Source organism: Lepisosteus oculatus, chromosome 9, assembly GCF_040954835.1.
Source record: "Lepisosteus oculatus isolate fLepOcu1 chromosome 9, fLepOcu1.hap2, whole genome shotgun sequence".
Classification (NCBI taxonomy): domain Eukaryota; kingdom Metazoa; phylum Chordata; class Actinopteri; order Semionotiformes; family Lepisosteidae; genus Lepisosteus; species Lepisosteus oculatus.
In genome coordinates, this window is record NC_090704.1 from 7,244,514 (window position 1) to 7,263,693 (window position 19,180).

General features: G+C 39.8%; 1 protein-coding gene and 1 long non-coding RNA gene across 7 annotated transcripts in view; one reads left to right on the forward strand and one right to left on the reverse strand.

Moving 5' to 3' along the window:
- LOC107078426 (uncharacterized) overlaps positions 1-18,535 on the reverse strand; it is a 39,995-nt gene extending 21,460 nt beyond the window's left edge. Inside the window, exons 1-2 of the long non-coding RNA XR_001479362.2 lie at positions 18,075-18,535; positions 17,691-17,846 (exon numbers count right to left, since the gene is read on the reverse strand). This is a non-coding gene — a long non-coding RNA (uncharacterized lncRNA). The remainder of the gene's footprint in view (positions 1-17,690; positions 17,847-18,074) is intronic.
- Positions 1-19,180, forward strand: part of rasal2 (RAS protein activator like 2) — a 106,040-nt gene that overhangs the window by 43,445 nt on the left and 43,415 nt on the right. For 4 of the 6 annotated variants that reach the window (XM_069194053.1, XM_015355852.2, XM_015355851.2 and 1 more), the window contains exons 2-3: positions 7,361-7,488; positions 9,561-9,687. In XM_069194053.1, the coding sequence (XP_069050154.1) occupies positions 7,361-7,488; positions 9,561-9,687 (255 nt within the window). Of the gene's footprint in view, positions 1-21; positions 80-7,360; positions 7,489-9,560; positions 9,688-16,748; positions 17,238-19,180 lie in introns of those variants that run through there. The other 2 variants (XM_015355853.2, XM_015355855.2) reach the window with 2 other exon arrangements.

Consider the following 19,180-nt stretch of genomic DNA (forward strand, 5'->3'; position numbering starts at 1 on the left):
TGTGCTGCTGTAGGAGGAGAGTTTGATGTTGGCAGCAATAAGCGGCTGAAAGCATCCCTGAAACTTCATCCCCAGACAGGTGCCAGGACCTCTCCCTAGCTCATAGACATGGCGTGCACCCTCTGCAGTGCAGTGAACAACTGGGACCGCGAAACAGGCAGGCTATCCCAGGCCTGCTGGAATATTCATAGAAAACACAAGTGGCTTTCACTCCACACTCTCACACACAAAAACTGACATGACATTCTACATCTCTTTTTTCTGCAATTCAAAATGCTCTCTGTCTAAGAGCTAATGTGTGCAGTTATCGGTATTCGCATTGGAATGGAAGCTAAGAGATGGAGCCAGGACAAGAAGTTTGCTAGATCACAGATTACAGTGAGTTCTCACTAGCCTGAATGTCATTCTGAACCTACATAGTTCAAACCACTGGAAACTGGTTGTGAGTCACTGACCCCTAACACATTCCACATGAATAACGTTTCCTTATTAAGTAAGTGTCCGGATTATCTTTGTGGATACAACATTTTTTTCAGGCAAGCTGCATCATGTGATTCTACATGTTCATTTTATGATCTCCGAAACTTTCAAATTACCCTTAATGAGGATGTATCTCTTTCTCCTTTACTCAGTTACACAGGGTCAACAAGTGACCTCCTGTCATTTGTGACCATATGTTTTTAAGACCAGGGTGAGAAACATAATACAGCAAGCCTCTCCATGACACAGTCATTACTTCATTCTGAATCAAAAGTCCCCTGTGTTCATCACACACTGCTGACCAACCCTTTACCATCTCAAGGTAAACTCGCAAGGCCAGATGTTTAAACCCATCAGAGCTTCTTACTGTAACATTTCTGAATCAAATTTACAGCAACAGTGTTTAGAATTGCTACAATGCTGTACGAATGCAGTCATATGCAATTCTACTGAGAATCTCGTATCAGAAAACTGATTTATTTTAGTGCTTTTCCATTGTTTTGAGTCATTAAGAATGCTTTGCTGAGTAACTACAGTTTATGTAAGTGGTACATTTGAATTATTTCTCACAGAATAGGTTAGGAATATCTCAAATAACACAATTTATTATATGTTATAGAAGGTATTTGTAACAATCCTTGGGCATATATTGTGAATGACTCAGATGGAATTTTCTCACCCAAAACAAGCTCGCTATAATCATTAAGAACATTTTACACTTGTATCAAGAGTCCATCTTGATTTTTTTTTTTATATTAATTTGTCCTTTAAGGTCCAGAATTGGTATTACTGAGAATCAGGAAAGTTGAAATAGCATACCATAGCTGTGAAAATTTAGGACAACATTCACTTTTTTTGATATTGCCCAAGTAATATATGCTTTAATGGTTTCAAAGGTTATTTATATCACATTCATAAAACCATTCCGATGAAAGAGGTCTTTTGTTTCTCATCAGATGAGACACTCCCCTGATTAAGTTATCTTACAGTTATACATCATGCTCTGCTTCTTCTGTTCTCAAAACACACATTGTGCTGCACTTCTTTTTTTCATTGCTGAAAATCATTGTTTTGGCTAAAAACAACCTAGAGACATTTTTTAATTGCATCCGTATGATTTGAAAACAGTACTTAAGTACAGCACACTACAGTGTTTGTTGCAGGGATGCAAAAATTAAGTGTGGCTAATTTGTTTTTCTTTTCAGGACTTGTTTTAGTATCCTTTCTTTCTTTTACAGGGTTTTGACCCTGTATTCATAATGGACAGTGTCATTGGCTGATATGAGCCTTCTCATTGTGCGTCCCTTAAATGAACATTGTGCGTGTTCATTTCATATAAACGGAATGTAGCAAACAACCATGAAGGTCTTGTATAATATTCCTTTGTTTTATTCCATTTTCAGTTCATGTCCATTTCACAAACAACCAATGTAACAATTCACTACAGCCATAGTTTCAGCATCACTGAGTAAAGCAATGGTGTCATTCGGCGTTTTTTCACGAATCACTTTCCTTCATTATTCCATTACAAGTGACAGAGCTGCCTCTAGGACGAAAGCTGTTAACAGTCCACAGCAGATGGATGCCTTGGTTTTAGTAATTCGGCAGACTGGTCTGCGCAGAAATATCCACCAACAGGAGTAATGTCTTCAAGACCATATAAAGATCTCTTTGCATAATTTTACAAATGCCTGAATGCTTCGTCCAGAGTGTAACCAAGCAAAGATGGTATCAATTTGCTCTGGGTTTTGGTGCTTGCAGTGCTGGAGCAAGGAGCACACACATGGCCAGACCTTTCATGCTGTTTTAGGCAACAGTTTCTGAAAGGCATGCAAATCCAGTGAGCCATTGAAGTTGCAATACTGTACATGCCTTTAGTTCCTGACATTCTTGGAAGTTCTTTTGGGATTCGTGTAATATAATATCCGTGAAAAAATAAAAGGCATTTTAGTTCCACTTGAAAACAAAATATTTTGTAGTGCTTCTTTTGTACAGGTCTCTTTTTAGGCATTGTTCTCGCAAGCTAATGTAGAAACAAGACACGCTGAAACTCAAGGACACAAACTACTGACACTTTTACTTTCTGGATTTGATTTGATGATCACTTTTACCAGGCTTTTAGCAGTCTGTATCTTATCTTTTCAGATTTTATAAAGCAATGCCTCAAAGTTGCAGTTTCTTAATGCTAGTTTTGTTGGGGAAGCCGCATTTGATCATGGTGTGGAGGAGCAGTGGACGGGGAATGTAGTGTTACTGTTGCTGAGTGTTCGGTGAGTGAGGCACACCTGATGTGTGAGCCAGTTCAGAAGGGATAATTGCTGCTTTTTGTGGAGGCTAGTGGCATGTCCTATCTTTGAAATGGGAAATGTACACCAAGCACTGAAACTTTGTAATGTTTGTCTTTGTGGGCCTCCTTCAGTGGACAGTGTTACCATGGAATCAGTTAAAACTCCCATCGCACAGCAGTGTGGTCCATTTCAGATTTTCTTATAAATGCCAGCAGTAATAGCTGGGTCTTTCAACTTGTTAACATTTATTCAAAATAGACCTGCACTTCCAGTTATGTGAAACTAATATTAAGTAATGTTTCGCTGATACATCAGTAGACGCTGTTCTGATTGCAATGCAGTGGCAGTCCTGTTTCCCTGCTATCATGGCAGAACTGGAATTTACGTGCGCAGCTCACTGAAAAGCCTTTGTAGTGGATGATTTCAGTGACAGAATTTAAACAACATTACTTCAAAGTCGGTGAATGCCGACTTGTATGCTAAAACCTACAAATTAGGCCTAGTTGCTGTAACATGTCCATTTTATATGGTTATATAATCCGTCTGCCCTGTAGCATTCCTCTTTAAGAGCAGATGGTAGTTTTCTGTTCAGCCTGGAGATAATGTGGGTATGTTGCTGAACACTTCCCAATCAGACAGCTTTGTGTGCGTTTGTTCAAGCACTTACAGTATGTTTCCATCTCTCACTGAGCGTGGCAATTACTTCTCACATATGCAAGAAGGCCCTATGTTGGCTGTAAATGAATGTATGAAATCTTAGGTGTGTAAAATCAGTTCAGCCGTCACATTTTATATGTGCAGCTTCTGTGTCTGTAGTTATTCGTCTTTAATGAACACCTTTTCGTATCTTTAATTTATTTGCAATAAACATCTGTGAACTTATCACTCTCCAAATCATCCCTAATTCTCTGGCATATCTGTGTCTTTTTCATTACTCCTCACTGTAGCCCTCCTTTATTGTAACTAAATAGCTAATCTATGCGTATTGAAAGGGATCAGGCCATAACATCTGTACATTTTTTTGTTTCTGCTCAACAAAATAGTCATGACAATTCCTACTGCTGTACTATTGTGCGAAGGAGGGAATTTGCTTCATAGAATCTTAATAAAGAGGAATAAATATTTGAATCTATTTAATTCAACAGGAAGTTTAAACAAAGGTCCAGAAAACAGGGAAACCTCAGCTTCCACGTACAGTAATTTTAGAACACCCATGGATTACGATCATAGTGTTTGATGTGAAAAGGGAACAAGATTAACATGAGCATCTTAACCGTACGCAACTTAAGGGTCACTGTATTAAAACCTCAGTAGCGTTCTACTTTCTAGAAACAGTCTTAGAATTCCACCTGCTGGTGAACATCTGTAATCCTTTATTGAGCCATTATTATTCTCCTCAGAAGTCTAATTACCTTGTGCATATTTTTCTGAGGAGAGTAGAGATTTAATCACTTGTTGTAAAGGACGTTGGAGCTTTCAAACCTAATTAAAAATACATGCAGCACAAACAGTACTGATGTGAACCACTGCACATGAAATAATTTGAGCGTCAGAGCTGACTTTCCCTGGCACGAGAACCAGATGAAACACAAGTAGCGTTTTTCCTGAATTCGCAGGCATATGGGAAAATTGTCAAATGACCGTTTTGCATCTAGATTGTGAGGTGAGATAAGGCTTCCATGTGATCTTCAGCCTTTTATTCTGCAGTGACTGGTTTTAATGATGATCTTAGGCCCAATACTGTGTCACACGAGGGGGTGCATCTTTTTAAAATTATTTATGCCATAAATGAACTCAAGTGGCCCAAAAGCAGCGTTTTGCACGCATTTCGTCTGCCTGACTCCTATTGCATTCAGATTCCTGGGCGTTTTTGATGGTAATTGTTATGGAAACCTCATTGATCTGCATTTAGCAGTGGCTATAAACAAGCCTCTTGTGTGTATTGTGTATCATTGCGGCTTACGGCTAGGTCATGTGTAAATCTGTGGCGCGTGACATGCTTTTGTAAGCCCACTGCCCCACTTGTTTAGTCTGTGATGTTCTTCAGGGGCTTACTGAGGATGTCTGCATTGTGGAGTGAGAATTATTAGTCTTTTATGAGTGAATACTGTTCAGGTTGTTACTGAGTGGCTTACAGAGACACTCATGTTGAGACACTGACTTTCTGGATTATAAATACACTGATCTGCAAACCATATCTCATTCTCCTTTGACAAATTAACCTTTTTAAAAAACAGTTTTTACACCCCCTGGCTTGAGGTCAGCTTTGTGAGTTCAGTGGTCTTGTTTTACCTGTAAAATTGTGCACAGAGGCAGACTCCTGTTGCACACCAAGGTCTAAGGCTCATGACATCTGCCCTTTGAGTCATATACTATGCTTTTGCATGCTCATGCAGTGAGCGTTAACGGAGGGTATTGCTGTCTCACCAGTCTCTTGTTTCTGCTTTGAGTCTATAAGGTAGAGTGGACATCAGTTTTCTTCCAGAATGATCAGTATGAAAGTAAAGTGTATCTTCCTTTCTACCCCAGATTAGTGAATTATCTATTAAAATTATTTTTAATAGATGAATTTAAAAGGACAGATTGAAATTCCTGGTGTTGCCTGTGCAAGCAGTTTCTTTGTCTTCTCATCCTACTGCTTTGTTGGCTATAGGACCAACCCCTATTTGCTGTAGGATTTTACTGTAAGAAAAATGTTTTTTTGTTGTTGTTTTGACATTGAAGCAGACTAACCAGAGCATTTTCATATTAGGAATTGGTTTATGTCCAATAATTGGTTGGACAAATGTCTTTGTCCTCAGTTTTATATTCAGAGGCTGGGTTTAGTTCTGTTCTTGTTCTTTTCACTATGAACTCCTTTTAAACATCTTGCAGACTAATGCATGGTAAACAATATATTTCAAATTTACACTTATTTGTGAGTATGTTTCTAGATGCTCACAAATAAGTGCAGAAGAACAAACAAAAAAGTAATTCATAACACAAATAAGAACAACTGATTGCTGTAGCTAATGGCCATTGAGTGCTATAATTTTATCTTGAACAAAGACAAAATTAAGTATCTCGCTCCTGTATGGTGACCTGTTAATAGCTTTCATCAGTTCTTGCCGATGGGATTATATCATACCTTAATGCAGCAGTTGACAGATTTCATTTCTTACCCGTCTCATTTCTCTTGACCCTGAGACTAGGAGCCTTCTCGCTGAGGGTAATCAGCAAGACATTACACTGATTTATCTGCTAATTCTAGAAGGTCTCAACATGCGGCCTCAAGGCGACTAAGTGAAAGTGCTTGTAGACCTGCTCTGATATACTGGGGTCTAGGAGGTCAAAGTCTTTGTTTCATGGGAAAGAAATGGGATTTCTTTATTAAATGCTTTGGGTGAAAATAATTCAACCCTGTTGCTGACCGTGTCAAATGATTTTCTGTCTCCATTCTTGTTTCTTTCTGGTTGCACACAACATACATGTACACTCATGGTCAACATAATAACAAACCAAAAAACCCCACAAAGTATTGATGTGTTTCTAAGGCATAATACACAACTGTCACCGCCAGGTTTTAACGAAATTCTCTTAAGGTTTAAAAGTTAAAAAAAAACAGGGGTGTGGAATTTCAGAATTAATTTGTATTGTCTTCCATGTAACAAGGCTTTTACCTGTTAAATCTATTAATTGTGATATTATGTGGAAAGCCTGTCTAAAGTTATCATAATTTTCAAAATGCAAGTATACTACAGAAAGCAAAAGAGCGCTACAAGTCAACTCAGCCATTTGATATTGTAATGTATGCCCAGAATACCTTTCTTTATGAGTACTTACAGACTCTTTATGTTAGTATTATTTATGGCAGGGATAGCTTGGACTACAATATTTTTTCTAGTTGTCAGGTGGATACGCTTCACACCGGGTCGATACTGCCCTCTAGTGGCGAACGTACCAAGGAAAAAGACGATTGTACAATGTATTTGATTCTCGACTGAATGCCAAATTAGACATAAAATGACATTTACATATATGCTGTATAACAAGGATACCTTTAGCATACGCTCAGTTTCATATTTCAGAAGTGTTGTGGAAACTGTTGGGATGACTTGCTGATATTTTAATCAGTTTAACCAAATAATTTGAGAACGAAATCTCTTTTCCTACGGTGGACTGGAGGGTATTCATTTAATCATTACCTCAAGTGACTCACACTGCTCCACTGTACAACAGAAGTGACAATGCCCTCTTTAAATAAATGAGGAAAAACACCAGTTTATTGTAATGACCAAATTAGTTCAATTTTGTTTTTTTACATAGCACTCTAAATAAAAAAGTGTAGGAATAATTTCCAATTTTTCCAAAACTGGGACAAGTGACTATGCAAATGTTTGAGTTCAGTTTCTGTGAGTTCAATGTAGATGTGTGCTCCCTTCTGCGGCTTGCTTTATCCACACTCTTAGTGAGTCAGTGGTGTAGAAATGTAATACCAGAGTGATTCTCTTAGTACTCTCCAAGGAAGATGAACAAAGGCCTTTCCTGCTACTTTTGTCAGTTTGCGTCATTGTGTTGTATTTATTCACTGATGTCTCCCGCTTTCTTTGCAGATGTGAAGGGGCCACCAACGCACAGACTGTCTTGCGGCCAGTCCCCCTACTCCGAGACCACCATGTGGGAAAGGAAATACTGTATTCTGACAGACAGCCAGCTCATCCTGCTCAACAAGGAGGAAGAGGTGAGCTGTGCTGTTTGGCAACTTCCAGTGTCTGGGCCCGTCTCACTGGAATGCGTTATCGTTCACTGAAGCAGACTAGAGAATGAATATTGCACCCCTTTCAGGCCATACTGATTCCATCTGAAGATAGGCACTGCTGTCTCAATCCAATTCCCCATCTTATTTCCTATGAGCACAAAATCAGTTCTAAAAGCAAATCCTTATAAAAAATGCTGTAGACTGTTTCTGGTGACCAGGCAAGTTTTTCAGCATTCCTTTTTACGTCCTTATTGTGTGCTGCTCAGACCGCCAGGTAGTGTTGACATTTCCCGAGATTTCTCCGTGATTTTCATACCTCACTACAGCCAGTTCTTTTCCCCATCATCACGTCTAATTAAAGTAATTATGGCCTGTGAATGTCATTCACAGTCTGGAGCTGATGGTAGTTCATAAAACCATAAACTATGTTGCAGTACAGGGGATGAAGGGGAGGAGGAACCTAATCGGATCTTAAAACTGCAATGTTTTGTGTCACACTGTCACCAGATATCTTTAAACGAGAAGTTCTAGACCACAGCAAGGTGGAAACTGCAAACTGAAAGGACGGGGTGTGGGAAAGTATTTGGCCCCTTTTCAGAGGTTTTGTACGAGGAAATTGTTTGAAGGGCTTTGACTTGGAATGCATGCTAGTGTGTTTTTGTCCTTTAATATGCTTCAGCTGTGGAAACTTCTAAGTATAATGAATACTGGATTAGGTAGCAGTGACATTCTTTCATTGCATGTGGTGTGGTGCTTAAGAAAGGAATTGATTTTGAAATGGGACTAGCAAGTAAACAAAATCTTTCAGCAGATCACCATGCATAGGGCAATAATTCATTACTGTAATTGAGCTTTATCAATTTATGAGGCCATTTTAGTTAGCTTGGAAAAGATACATTCTGAGTAAACTAGCGTGTTACTCAGGGATATAAAGTATTTGGTAGGTGCTTTATTAATTAAGAGAAGGAGGAATTTTATTCTTCATCTGGATCTCTTGTTTTAAATTTGAAATAAGTAAGCATCCCCTTGGTTACAAGAAAAGAAGAGGGACCAAAATGAGTAAACATACTGAACATAAAACTTAATGCATGCATGTTTTAAATACAGTAAATGGATTTTGGATATTGATTTACTGTTTTTGGTGTCATTTTGGCTGATAGATCATTAATCACTGAGTAACATTGGCAGCTCATTAGTGAGAGTTAACAGGGTAGAGGCGATGAGGTGATTTTAAGGTGTTGAATGTCAGACCTGATGAAAATGGAGGAACAGAGGAACCAATATCCTTCTGGTATAAAAGGAATTGGAGGCAGGATTAAGTGCGATTAAGTGTAATTTTTTATAGGGTGTTCACAGCCAGAAGTTTCCAACGTGGCAAGAAAGCCTTAGAAATGCATCAATGATTGACCTCCATCGGGGAGATCTGGTCTCCCAGGACAAAGTCATGACACCTTGCTAAGATTGACACATCGACACTTATTCATCTTTGCAGTAGTTTTGTACTGCTAGTTTCACTGCATCACAAAGGCCAGACCACAGCAACCTGCACATCAGCTGTTGGACTGTGAGGAGACAATTAAACAGTCCGGTAAACAGGGCTGGTGTTTGTAGTAACAGAATAACTCAGGTGCAGCCTTTCCTGCATCCTGTGGTATTGCAGAGATTAGTGAGCAGGCACATGCTTGTCTAAATTTCACAAGAGGAATGGAAGAGATGCCAGAAGAAAGCACTTTCAACCTGGTCCAAAGCATATGCCACATATCTAAAACTTGTATTGCTTTTCAACACAACTAGCCTGTGACTTTCAGAGCAGAGACTTTACAGATCAATCTTGCTCCTGACGAAAGCACATCAGCGTAATGAATTTTCCTGTTTCAGAGCTATTCCTCAATGTATTTTTTGGTGATTGAAGAACCTGTTTCATCACATTTAGATCGATGTAGAATTAAAAAAGTTACAAATGTTTAGATAACATCTGGTTATATCTTACTCTTCCTCTGATCGTTGGCCTTGTTAGAATTAATGGTTTATTTTGGCCTCTCCCCTGCTCTCAGATGCCGGTTGAAGTGATTCACGAAAGCCCGCCTGAATCTTCCAAGGGGCGAAGTCTGCGGCGCACTGTCAGCGTGCCGTCAGAGGGGCAGTTCCCCGATTATCAGGCAGAGGGGGCTACAAAACTTGGTAAGTGTCAAAGACCTCCATTGCCAGATAACCCTCACGTTGCAGTGGGTGGAGTGATTGGAGCAAAGGCACAAATGGTTGTGTGTTTTAACACCTTTATCGTGCGGAAGTGATTATATAGAAGAATGTGACCCTGACAAATGGTTGGGTTTGATCTCTGATTATATGCTTAACTGAGGAAAACTTTCTACTAGGATGATCTCAAAGTGGTTTGATCCCAACATATGACCACTTGGTAATATGTTTACATCTGCACTGGTCAATAAGTACTTTCTTACACTTATAGGTTATCACTACTTTATAAGCAAAGGGAATCTGTTTAGCTGAAGTTTTATCTTGCTCAAGAAAGAATACAAACACATATTGGGCAACTGTTAAGTCTGTGCTTGGTTTATTGGTAAGACTGGTTTATTTTTTAATGTATTGAATAGAAGCCTCCAAATGTTCATTGACATTGCACTTCCTTTAATTAAGTCTTTTCTGGGCACTGTGTTATTCTGTAGATCTTTGACAAAGTGACATCAGAAGTCTGTTTTAGTTATGTTGTGCCTGATGTTACAATGTCAATGTGTTAGTTGAACTTATTGCAAACAAACCATAAATCTTAAGAACCTCACCAGTAGTTTCTGCATGCGAATGACACTTTACATATAGTATATCCTTTTATTGTAGTTCATTACTCTTTCACACTGCAGTATCAGGATCGTCCTTACCCTTGACTATTATTCCAGAGCCGATGTGTATTATAAAAAACCCTAGGACAAAGCATTTTGAAAAGTGGACTGCTCTATTCAGTCTCATATATTGAAGACACTTTGGTGGTTCAAACAAAAGATGGTCGGAATAGGCTGTCTGTACCAAGCAAACAAAGAATAATTCCTCGCATTTATATGGTGCTTTTCATCCTGGAGGAGCCTGAAGTGCCTGTACTGTCGCAGATTTGATCAGTAGATCAATAATTTGTTCAACAGATCTCAAAAATTAGATCACCAGTTGATTTAAGGGGAAATCTAACTTTAGGCAGGGCAGAGTGTGCAAGCTCAGAGTTGAATTTTAGCCAGAATATTATGGTTAACACCACTATTCTTACAATCGGTATCATGGAATTTTAATGACCAAGTGTAATGTCTCATCTGAAGGGTGACATTCTCTAAACACACTGTTTACTGTTGTCATACTAGGGTATTTGTCTGGAAAATCTGGTCCAGATATACACATCAGTTACACACCCCTCATTACTATGAATCCAAAGAGCTGCCTATGTTGTGAATATTCAGCAAGTGTAAGGTGTCAACTAAAGTCCTTTTATCTTTGTATCAATTTTTGGGGGGATTCTTAAACTTTCTATCTGCATGCCAAGTGAGACTGAACTGTTATGTTGCTCTGCTGCATGGAACCCAGTAAAGCTTCCCATGTGACTAAAGAGCAGAGATAAACTATATGCTGATTTATTTTAATGAGGTTCCTGGCGTTTGACAGGCTGGCAGAAATGTTTGGGAAAGTAGGCGTGTGCTGAGCTGCAGGAATGTGAAGCTGAGGACAAGAAAGGCTGTGTTTATCTCCCCCCGCCCCCCCCCAGAAGCAGGACTGACCCTTCAGTAATGAAGTGGGCAGAGGGCTCTCTTGGCCTGTGTGACCGCTGTGTGTTGAGTAATCTGGAGAATTAGGGGAGGGCTGCGTCCACTGACTGCTTTCTCTGTGCAAAGTCCTTTAGCACTTGTAGACGTTGGTCAGTGGGTCAGCGGAGACGAGAGAAGGTCTTTAGCTGATTTATTGTAGCAGCCACTGCAGTGGAGAGATGGACAGGCGTCAAATCTTAGGCAGGCTTTCATTCCTTGGGCTCCTTAACTGATCTCCATTCACCGCTCTTGGGTTCACAAGGGGGAGCAATGGGTTATTTATATGTTAATCTATACTTACTGTTGACAAAAGGGCCCAAAGAACTGCACTGATGATTCGCCTGTTCTTTCCGTCAAGCTTTTTTGGAATTTCAAAGCCAGAAAGAAACAAAAAAATAAGCAGGCAAAGATTGCTGTTTGCATGAAATTTCAATAAATACCTTTTGTAATGCAATCCGATGCATTACGTGCTATATTTGAAATCAAAGTGTCTTGGCTAGATATACATTTTACCATAGCCTTCAGCACCTATATCATTTTTCTTTGAGAAGCTTTGAATCGAGGTATAAGGACTGCATCGATAGTTTGAGAGGGTGAAGAATAGGCAACAGATGTTATTGATATTTTTTCCAAATGTTTATCCTTTTGTTGTGGATCTCTTGCCGAACTGAAAGTTACTTTTATCCAATGAGCATGCACAAACTTCTGTGAATCAACAGCTGCCGGTCTCTTCTGCATTCCTGAGGTTGCTTAGAGACGATGAGATAAATCTTCCCTCTGTGTTTTAGATATTTCACGAAGTTTCCAGCTTGGGTGGATATTTTTATCCAATAGCTGTGTTGTATGAACTGCTAGCCTCACGCCCTCTTAATCAAAGTGCTAGATGGTGAATATCAGAGCATCTTATAGCTGCTGTCCGTAGTCTGAAAACTCCTCTCTCAAGTCATGCTGCTTTTCAGCTTAATGGTGGTGCGTGTGTTGTGGTTTGGTGAAAAAAAATGTTTTTAATTTCAGATTGATGCTAATTTTCTTTTCTTGCCTTCTCTAATGCATTTTGTCCTGCTGTAGCATGCCTTTGCTTGTATGCTTGGTGGGCTTGGTTTCTTTTGAACCAAAGGATGAATTAATTACACCTCTAGTTTAATAGATCTGGCCCAGGGGCACAGAACAGATCTATGCATCATCATATTAATGATGGACCTACCTACCAGACTATTAAAGTTTATTGCTTGATAATCCCAGAAAAGAGACCAGCCCGATAGCAGCATTTGTTGCAGAAAGCAGATGTCCTGATGAGTAGTTTTTCAGATGGAAGCTAAGACCGATCTGATCTGTCCCTAGTTGTCATGTGTACTTTTGCTGGTTTGTGTGTGGCATGTACTGATCTGTTTGTGAAGTTACGCCTGCACTGATAAGGGTGTTTGGCATTTCACACTGATCAACTCTTCATATGTGCATTCTCTGTTTGAGGGATTGTGATGGTACTTGTTTTTCCACCTATTGCTCCATGCTCTTCTGGTTTTATGGTCTTCGCTTAATCATAGCAAGGTTGGTGTTGGGGAATGAATGAAGCTGGACGAACTCCTGTGCACTTCTGTGGTTGCTCTTCAAGTGTGTCAGAGTGTCTTTTCTCAATAAGATGGTGATGATCTTAGTGAATGAAAATGATGTACAGAATAGGTGCTTTTTTTCCCCATGTAGCTGGCCAGACAGGAGATAATTACACTGTCCCAATGTACTGGCCTGTAAGACAGTTGCAAAATCGTATGGCCTAATTACACATCTGATGCACATGAAACACTGCAGCATTCAGGCGAAGCAGAGGTTTAAAGGCGTTTGTTAGGAAAGTCTTTGTTTCAGACCAATGAGGCTAGCAAAGCAACGTTAAATCAGTTCAAAACCTGATGGACGTGAGAGCAGCACATCTTTGATTTCTCCCACGCAGCATGCCGACTTCATAGATGGCAACATCATATCACAGCTGCACAGAACTGCAGAGGGGATGAGGAAGTGCCGTCTCTTTTTCTGAGACCTTGAGTTTTCTCATTGAAGGACATGTAAAATCTCTAGCTTTTCAGAAGTGGAATAGGGGTGGGGGTATAACTGTGTTATCTGCTCTAATTACATTAAGGTCACTTCAAGTTCATCGGCAGTGGTTTAGAAACTATTCAATCAGGGGAGCCACGCTGTAATTTGTTCTGATTTTTTTGGGGGGGGTTGACAGCTGCAGCTTTCATTTTGCTGCAAAACATAGAATCGTGCAAATCAATTGGGAATTTATCAATTCATCTTCCGTTTAAAGCTGAAATAGAACAAGTGGTTTTGGCTATAGCAAGAAAATATGGCAAAAAAACACAAAAGGGGGGACTGTCCTGTGAGTGACAGTTCTTTTTCACCACAGCAGATGCTCACATCAGGGTTTTAGCATCACTTTATTAACCCTTTACAATTTCTTGCATTAGGAATTACCTTTTCGCATACCCCAGCTTGCTCTCCATGAGACACACAAACACACAGATAGGGAGAGAGCGGTTGGGGTTAAGGGCCTTGCTCAGGAGCCCAACGGAGTAGGATTCCTCTGCCGGCTGCTTGATTTGAACCGGCAACCTTCCAGCCACAGGCGCAGATCCTTAGCCACAGAGCCACCGCCTTGTTTAATTTCATGTTTTGAGCTGTTGAACTTTTTGGTACTTAAACGTCATTTATCTCAACAATGCTTCAGATTTGAACCCCTGAAAGACATTGTACTTCCTTTTTACTGGAGCCAGTCCTGATGTTTCAGTTTGGTGAGATGTGATTTAGTGTTTCTAGGAGTAACTGTGGTGGTTGACTGTCCATGGTGTGATTCAGCTTTAGGACTTGCACCATGAAGGCATCAGTACCAGAGTTACAAACCTTTGAGTTTGTCAAATGCTGTACATTACAAGCACATATAATATACACAGCAGGAAAAGGGGCATGATTTCTCTCCTGAAAAATAAAATGCATAGGGTTTTTTTAAGTATATTTTGCTGAAAGGTTGTTACTTTTGTTACAGTTGAAACTGAGAGAAACATTTGACTTAACTGCTGTGGTATTACACAATCATGTCTGTTCCAGGATTCACTGACAGAGGCTTTAAGAACAGTCGCATAATTCACACAGTTCATTGTTCTGACAGTTTGTTGAAAGAACTGGCTCCAGGAAGCATGTTCAGAATCTCTTCGAATACTTAAGATTTTATTTCCATGTAGGTTTCAAGACGGAGACTGTGATACTGGTGCTTTTCTTTTTTTTTTCTAGTAAAAGACACATTATGATCTAGATAAATACTTCCTGAAAGCTAGGATTTCTTTACATTTTATTTTTTACTGTACATTAGGTTGAATTAGTTATCTCTTATATTATTTTGCACTTATATTTTTATCGTGAACTGCACATTTATCCATCAGAGGACATACTTTTGAGTCTTAAAAGTTTATATAATTGGTGAATTCAGATTTAGTTTTATTGTTGTCATACATCGTCTTTCTCCTGTATTTTTGTCATTTCAAAGAAGGTATAGTTCGCAAGTAACAGATTCTTGTTGAATTTCCCCCACAACTTAGGTGAAGCATATTGATAGAAGAAGACATACAGTATAGAAAGATTCATATCTCATATACAAGAAAACATAAGAACGAAAACAAAACAAAATTCAGTTCTGAAGATTGGTCATTTGCATTGATGCACTACTGAAAATGGAAAATACATGCATACTGTAAAATCTGAAGAATTTCCAACACTAAAACGTCTGAACTTGTACAGTATATACCCTTTTTAATTGTTCCTGTTTCTTATTCTTCTTACTTTCACTACCTAAACTCTCCCCCAACCCGTATGAATACTGTATCTAGAGCTCTCCTTGCAGTACAGCATTCCTGGTTCCCCAGTCAGAAGGAGGACTTTGTAAGTGTTGATTGTGTGGGACTGATGAGCCAGAGAAAGTCAGTAGACTTATTGCAGATGTAACATCTCTGGTTACTGGGAAATATTTAGCCAGTGCAGTTGTGGTGCTTTAGGAGCAGTGAAGAAAAGCAGGTCTGAGTTCCATCACATTCTAGCTTATTCAGAATTTAAAGCACTTTGTCCCAAAGGCTATTGTTAAATAAAAAAATCTTGTAAGCAAACCTTAACTTAGAACGCAAAAGAGAAGAGACCCAATTAGGATTTCCTGTTTCCTTCACACTGTTTTGATCAACGGGTTCATGGCAGATTAATTTATAATACATTGAGCCCACAGCTTTTCACACTGGTTTGCTTTCTCATGCAGTGTTTTCTCTCAGAGATAATGCATGAAAGTCTAGTTTTTTCCCCCAGCCAGACTTCCAGCCTATTTCTAGTTTACACTGTATTAAGTTGGAACTAGTCACTAACAACTAGCACTATCCTTCTTGTCTCTAGATTTAGTGAGTGTATAGAAAGATGAGTCAATATGTCCAATAACAGACTGACAGGTTTACACTGGTGTTTTTTTTTTAATTCATGGCATTAATAAACCCTCTACAAGGTCACTTTAAAATATCTTATTTTTATACCCGGTTAGGGTTAGGGTTAGGGTTAGATTTATTTTCTGCAAATAATGTGGTGACTACTTTGTAACACCATTTTAACTCAGCAAATCTTTCAAGGAACAGTTCGTGAAACAGAATCCTCCACTGAGCAGAAGTATTTTCTCAAGAAAATTCATCTATTGTGAATGATTTAGACAGAGTTTGTGTTACAGAACAGATAAGTCTAGGGAACCTGTTATTTTTCTTCCCGTAGATATTTGAGGACACAGTTGTTTCAAAGGAACTGAGATGTATTTCTTTTCTGAATGTGTCTGGAGCAAGCTGTCCAGCAATGTTTTTGAAGTTCAACTAAGCCGACAGGAAATAAAACTAACCAAAAGGTACAGTGGAAACTATGCGGAAGTTAATTCGAAAATGAGAACGAGAGGCACCGTTTTATGTAAAGTTGTGGGGGTTAGCAACATGTTACCCAGTCATTCAAAACAACAGATGGATGAGATCCCCAGATCAATTAGTTACAACCAAATAAGGCAGGTGGGCCAAATGGTCAAAAACTAAGTGTTCGTTGGTCATGAATGTTTTAAGCGTGTTTGTTTTGGGGATTGAGAACCGTACACGAATTGCTGGAAGTTTCGTAAATGTATGCTTTTAAAGAGTGATGCTGCTTAGTGTTCCGCATTTTGCAAACTGGTAAAGCAAAACGGACAAGTCGTTTCTTTAGCCTCAGAATCTGTTTTATATTCATTTCAACTTGTTTTGTGCAAGTGCCACTCACGCGGGGGGGGTTGGCTAACAAACTCTCCGCGTTACGCTGGCGTGTTGCATTATGATTGAAATTAAGCGTGAACATTCCCAGAATTAAGAAGAGGCGTGACACTTCCAAAGAAAATCCGTGACTACCTTTTCTTACAAAAAGGCAATGCAGCTGGATTTGCCCCGGACTGACATACATCAGAATGTCTTTGAGAAGGGGGGACCGTGAAAATATTTGCCGCCCCCCGTTCCCAAAGATGGAAAAAGCAGGTTGGAGGGATTGGAAACCGTCGGGGAGACTTGGATGGAGAGCGAGTGAGACTCCTCGTTCCCTGGGCGAGCGGCTGGTGCTCTGAGGCATCCCCCGGGAGCGGAGCACGCGCCCCGTGCGTGTGCGTGTGTGTGTGTGTGCGCGCAGGGAGGGAACCCGAGTGAGAGGGGCCGCTATTGTTGCGCCTCTTTCAATGGAGCAACAGAAGAGAAAGGCTGGGTGGGTTTGACGGGCTTGGGGCTCAGGCTTTTCTGCATTCCGAAGTGTCTAGGGGCGAGCGACGTGCGAGTGCTAGCGAGATGCGAACTTGAGTCTCACACATGCAGTGGCGGATAGGGAGCGTGAATATCCGTTTTCAGAACATGCAGTATACAGGTAGGTACCTTTTTTTTTTTCAAATCATGTGTAGTTTTTTTTTTAAAACCGGTCTCCAGCATTATTCAGGGATTAATATTGAATTCACGAACGTTTCCCCCTTGAAGGTAAATGACTTGCGGCGCTTTTGGTTATGAAAGTGATGAGGAGGATTGAATCCCAGTTTTTCACGTGTTGGTGAATGCGCGATGAAACTAGAAACTTTTTTTAAAAGCACGTTTTTTTTTTAATTTTGCCTGCAGCGTAAAACTGCGAAAAGTATTGTAGTACATGTCATTTACTGTATTTTACGTACTGCACATGGAACTGCACTGTTAACCCTCAGCACTCCATACAGACGTTAACATTGATTATATCTTATATCCATCTGTCGTATAACTGTTTTAGGAGGAAATTGTTTGGTTAAGCTATTGATTGACGTATTCAATTAATGTAATGGACCACTGTACTTACTATTGAACTGCACTTCATCCGTACTTGTTGAAGTGACCCAACTTCAATCTGTAGAAAGCCTGGCGAAGAAGTGCCTGGTCCCATCGCCTTCTTATGTGGCTGGGTTTTGAAGTTATGGGCTTTTGGAGCTTTTCCTTTTACGTTTATTTTCGCTTCCTGTCAAAAATGCAATTCGCCGTTAAAAATAGTTTTATTTAACGTTTGCTTCAAAATGTGGAAGGAAAAAATGACTTGCTTGGGAATAACGCTGATGTAGAATTGAAACCCTTGTCATTATTCATTGTATCGGACTGTTTCAGCGTTTGTATCGGAGTGTTTGAAGCTACTTTTGTTCTGCTAAAAAAAATCGATAAACTTAAAAAAAAAACATGTTCTTTCCCTTACGTTTCCTGAAGAGGGTTCAAAGGTTGATTTGAGGGCTAAAACACAGGAGGCACCGAATGCATGGTATTCCCATAACCGGCATTATTCTCCGCATCTAGGTTTCACACAGCTCTTTTTAAGAAGCGTGATCTAAGGAAAGCTCGCTGTGTTCTCCGGGAATGATGGACGTCTGTGTTTCCGGTTCCCCGCTACTGCTGCCTTTCACCAGTGGCCATGCTGAGGGAATCCGCATTAAGCACTTGCCACCGACACAGCTGGTTGCAGCGGTCTTTTCCCTCTCCCCCATGCTTAACCCATTTTGGAAAATCCTCCGACACTGCCAGGTGGTGATCTGTTATGAGACGTGTATGCGGATATTATGCGGGACCACATGACCTGGTTCAGTTGTCACACACCAGCTGTCACTTCTGAAGAGCGTCATATCTCCCCTTGAACATTATTAAAATAAAAACTCAAGTACATTTTCGGTTTCGCTCGCAAATGAATTAGGATTTCTTTTTTTTAATTCGGGGAAATAGAAACTGCCATTCATCTGCCACACTGTTCTGATGATGAATTTTAATTTATGGTAGAAAACATGTTCTACATCTGTGATTATTTGAGGATTTGTGGACGAATTGTACTTTTTTTTTGCGTGGTACTTTGTGTTTTCAGAGTTTGTCTGGATTTACAAAAAAAAAACACGACAGGATGTAAGGGTTTTCAGTTTCATCACATTGTGACACAGGCACATTGTGCAGGACCCACATTGTGCTGTAAACAAGTGAGTGGAGAATAGCACATTTTAAGATAGATTGTGATTCTTGCGTGTTTACTGTAATGAGTAAAACGCAGAGCAAACCACCCCTGTGTGCTGATCTCCTTCGTTGTCACAAACTTTGTCTGGAGTTTACAGCTCTTGTCAGAGTCAAGAGAAAAGAGTAACAGGTGCACCAAAAATGCCTCTGAGGGCAGCTATCAAATAGTGTTACAGTGTGGGTCTTGGGGCCTAACATACGTTTGATGCTGCCTCTAGTTTGTGTGTACTTCTGTGAAGAGAGCTATTTATAAAACAGATGATAAAACTTAGGTTGACATTGTTGGATCAGCTCCCCCAAGATATACTG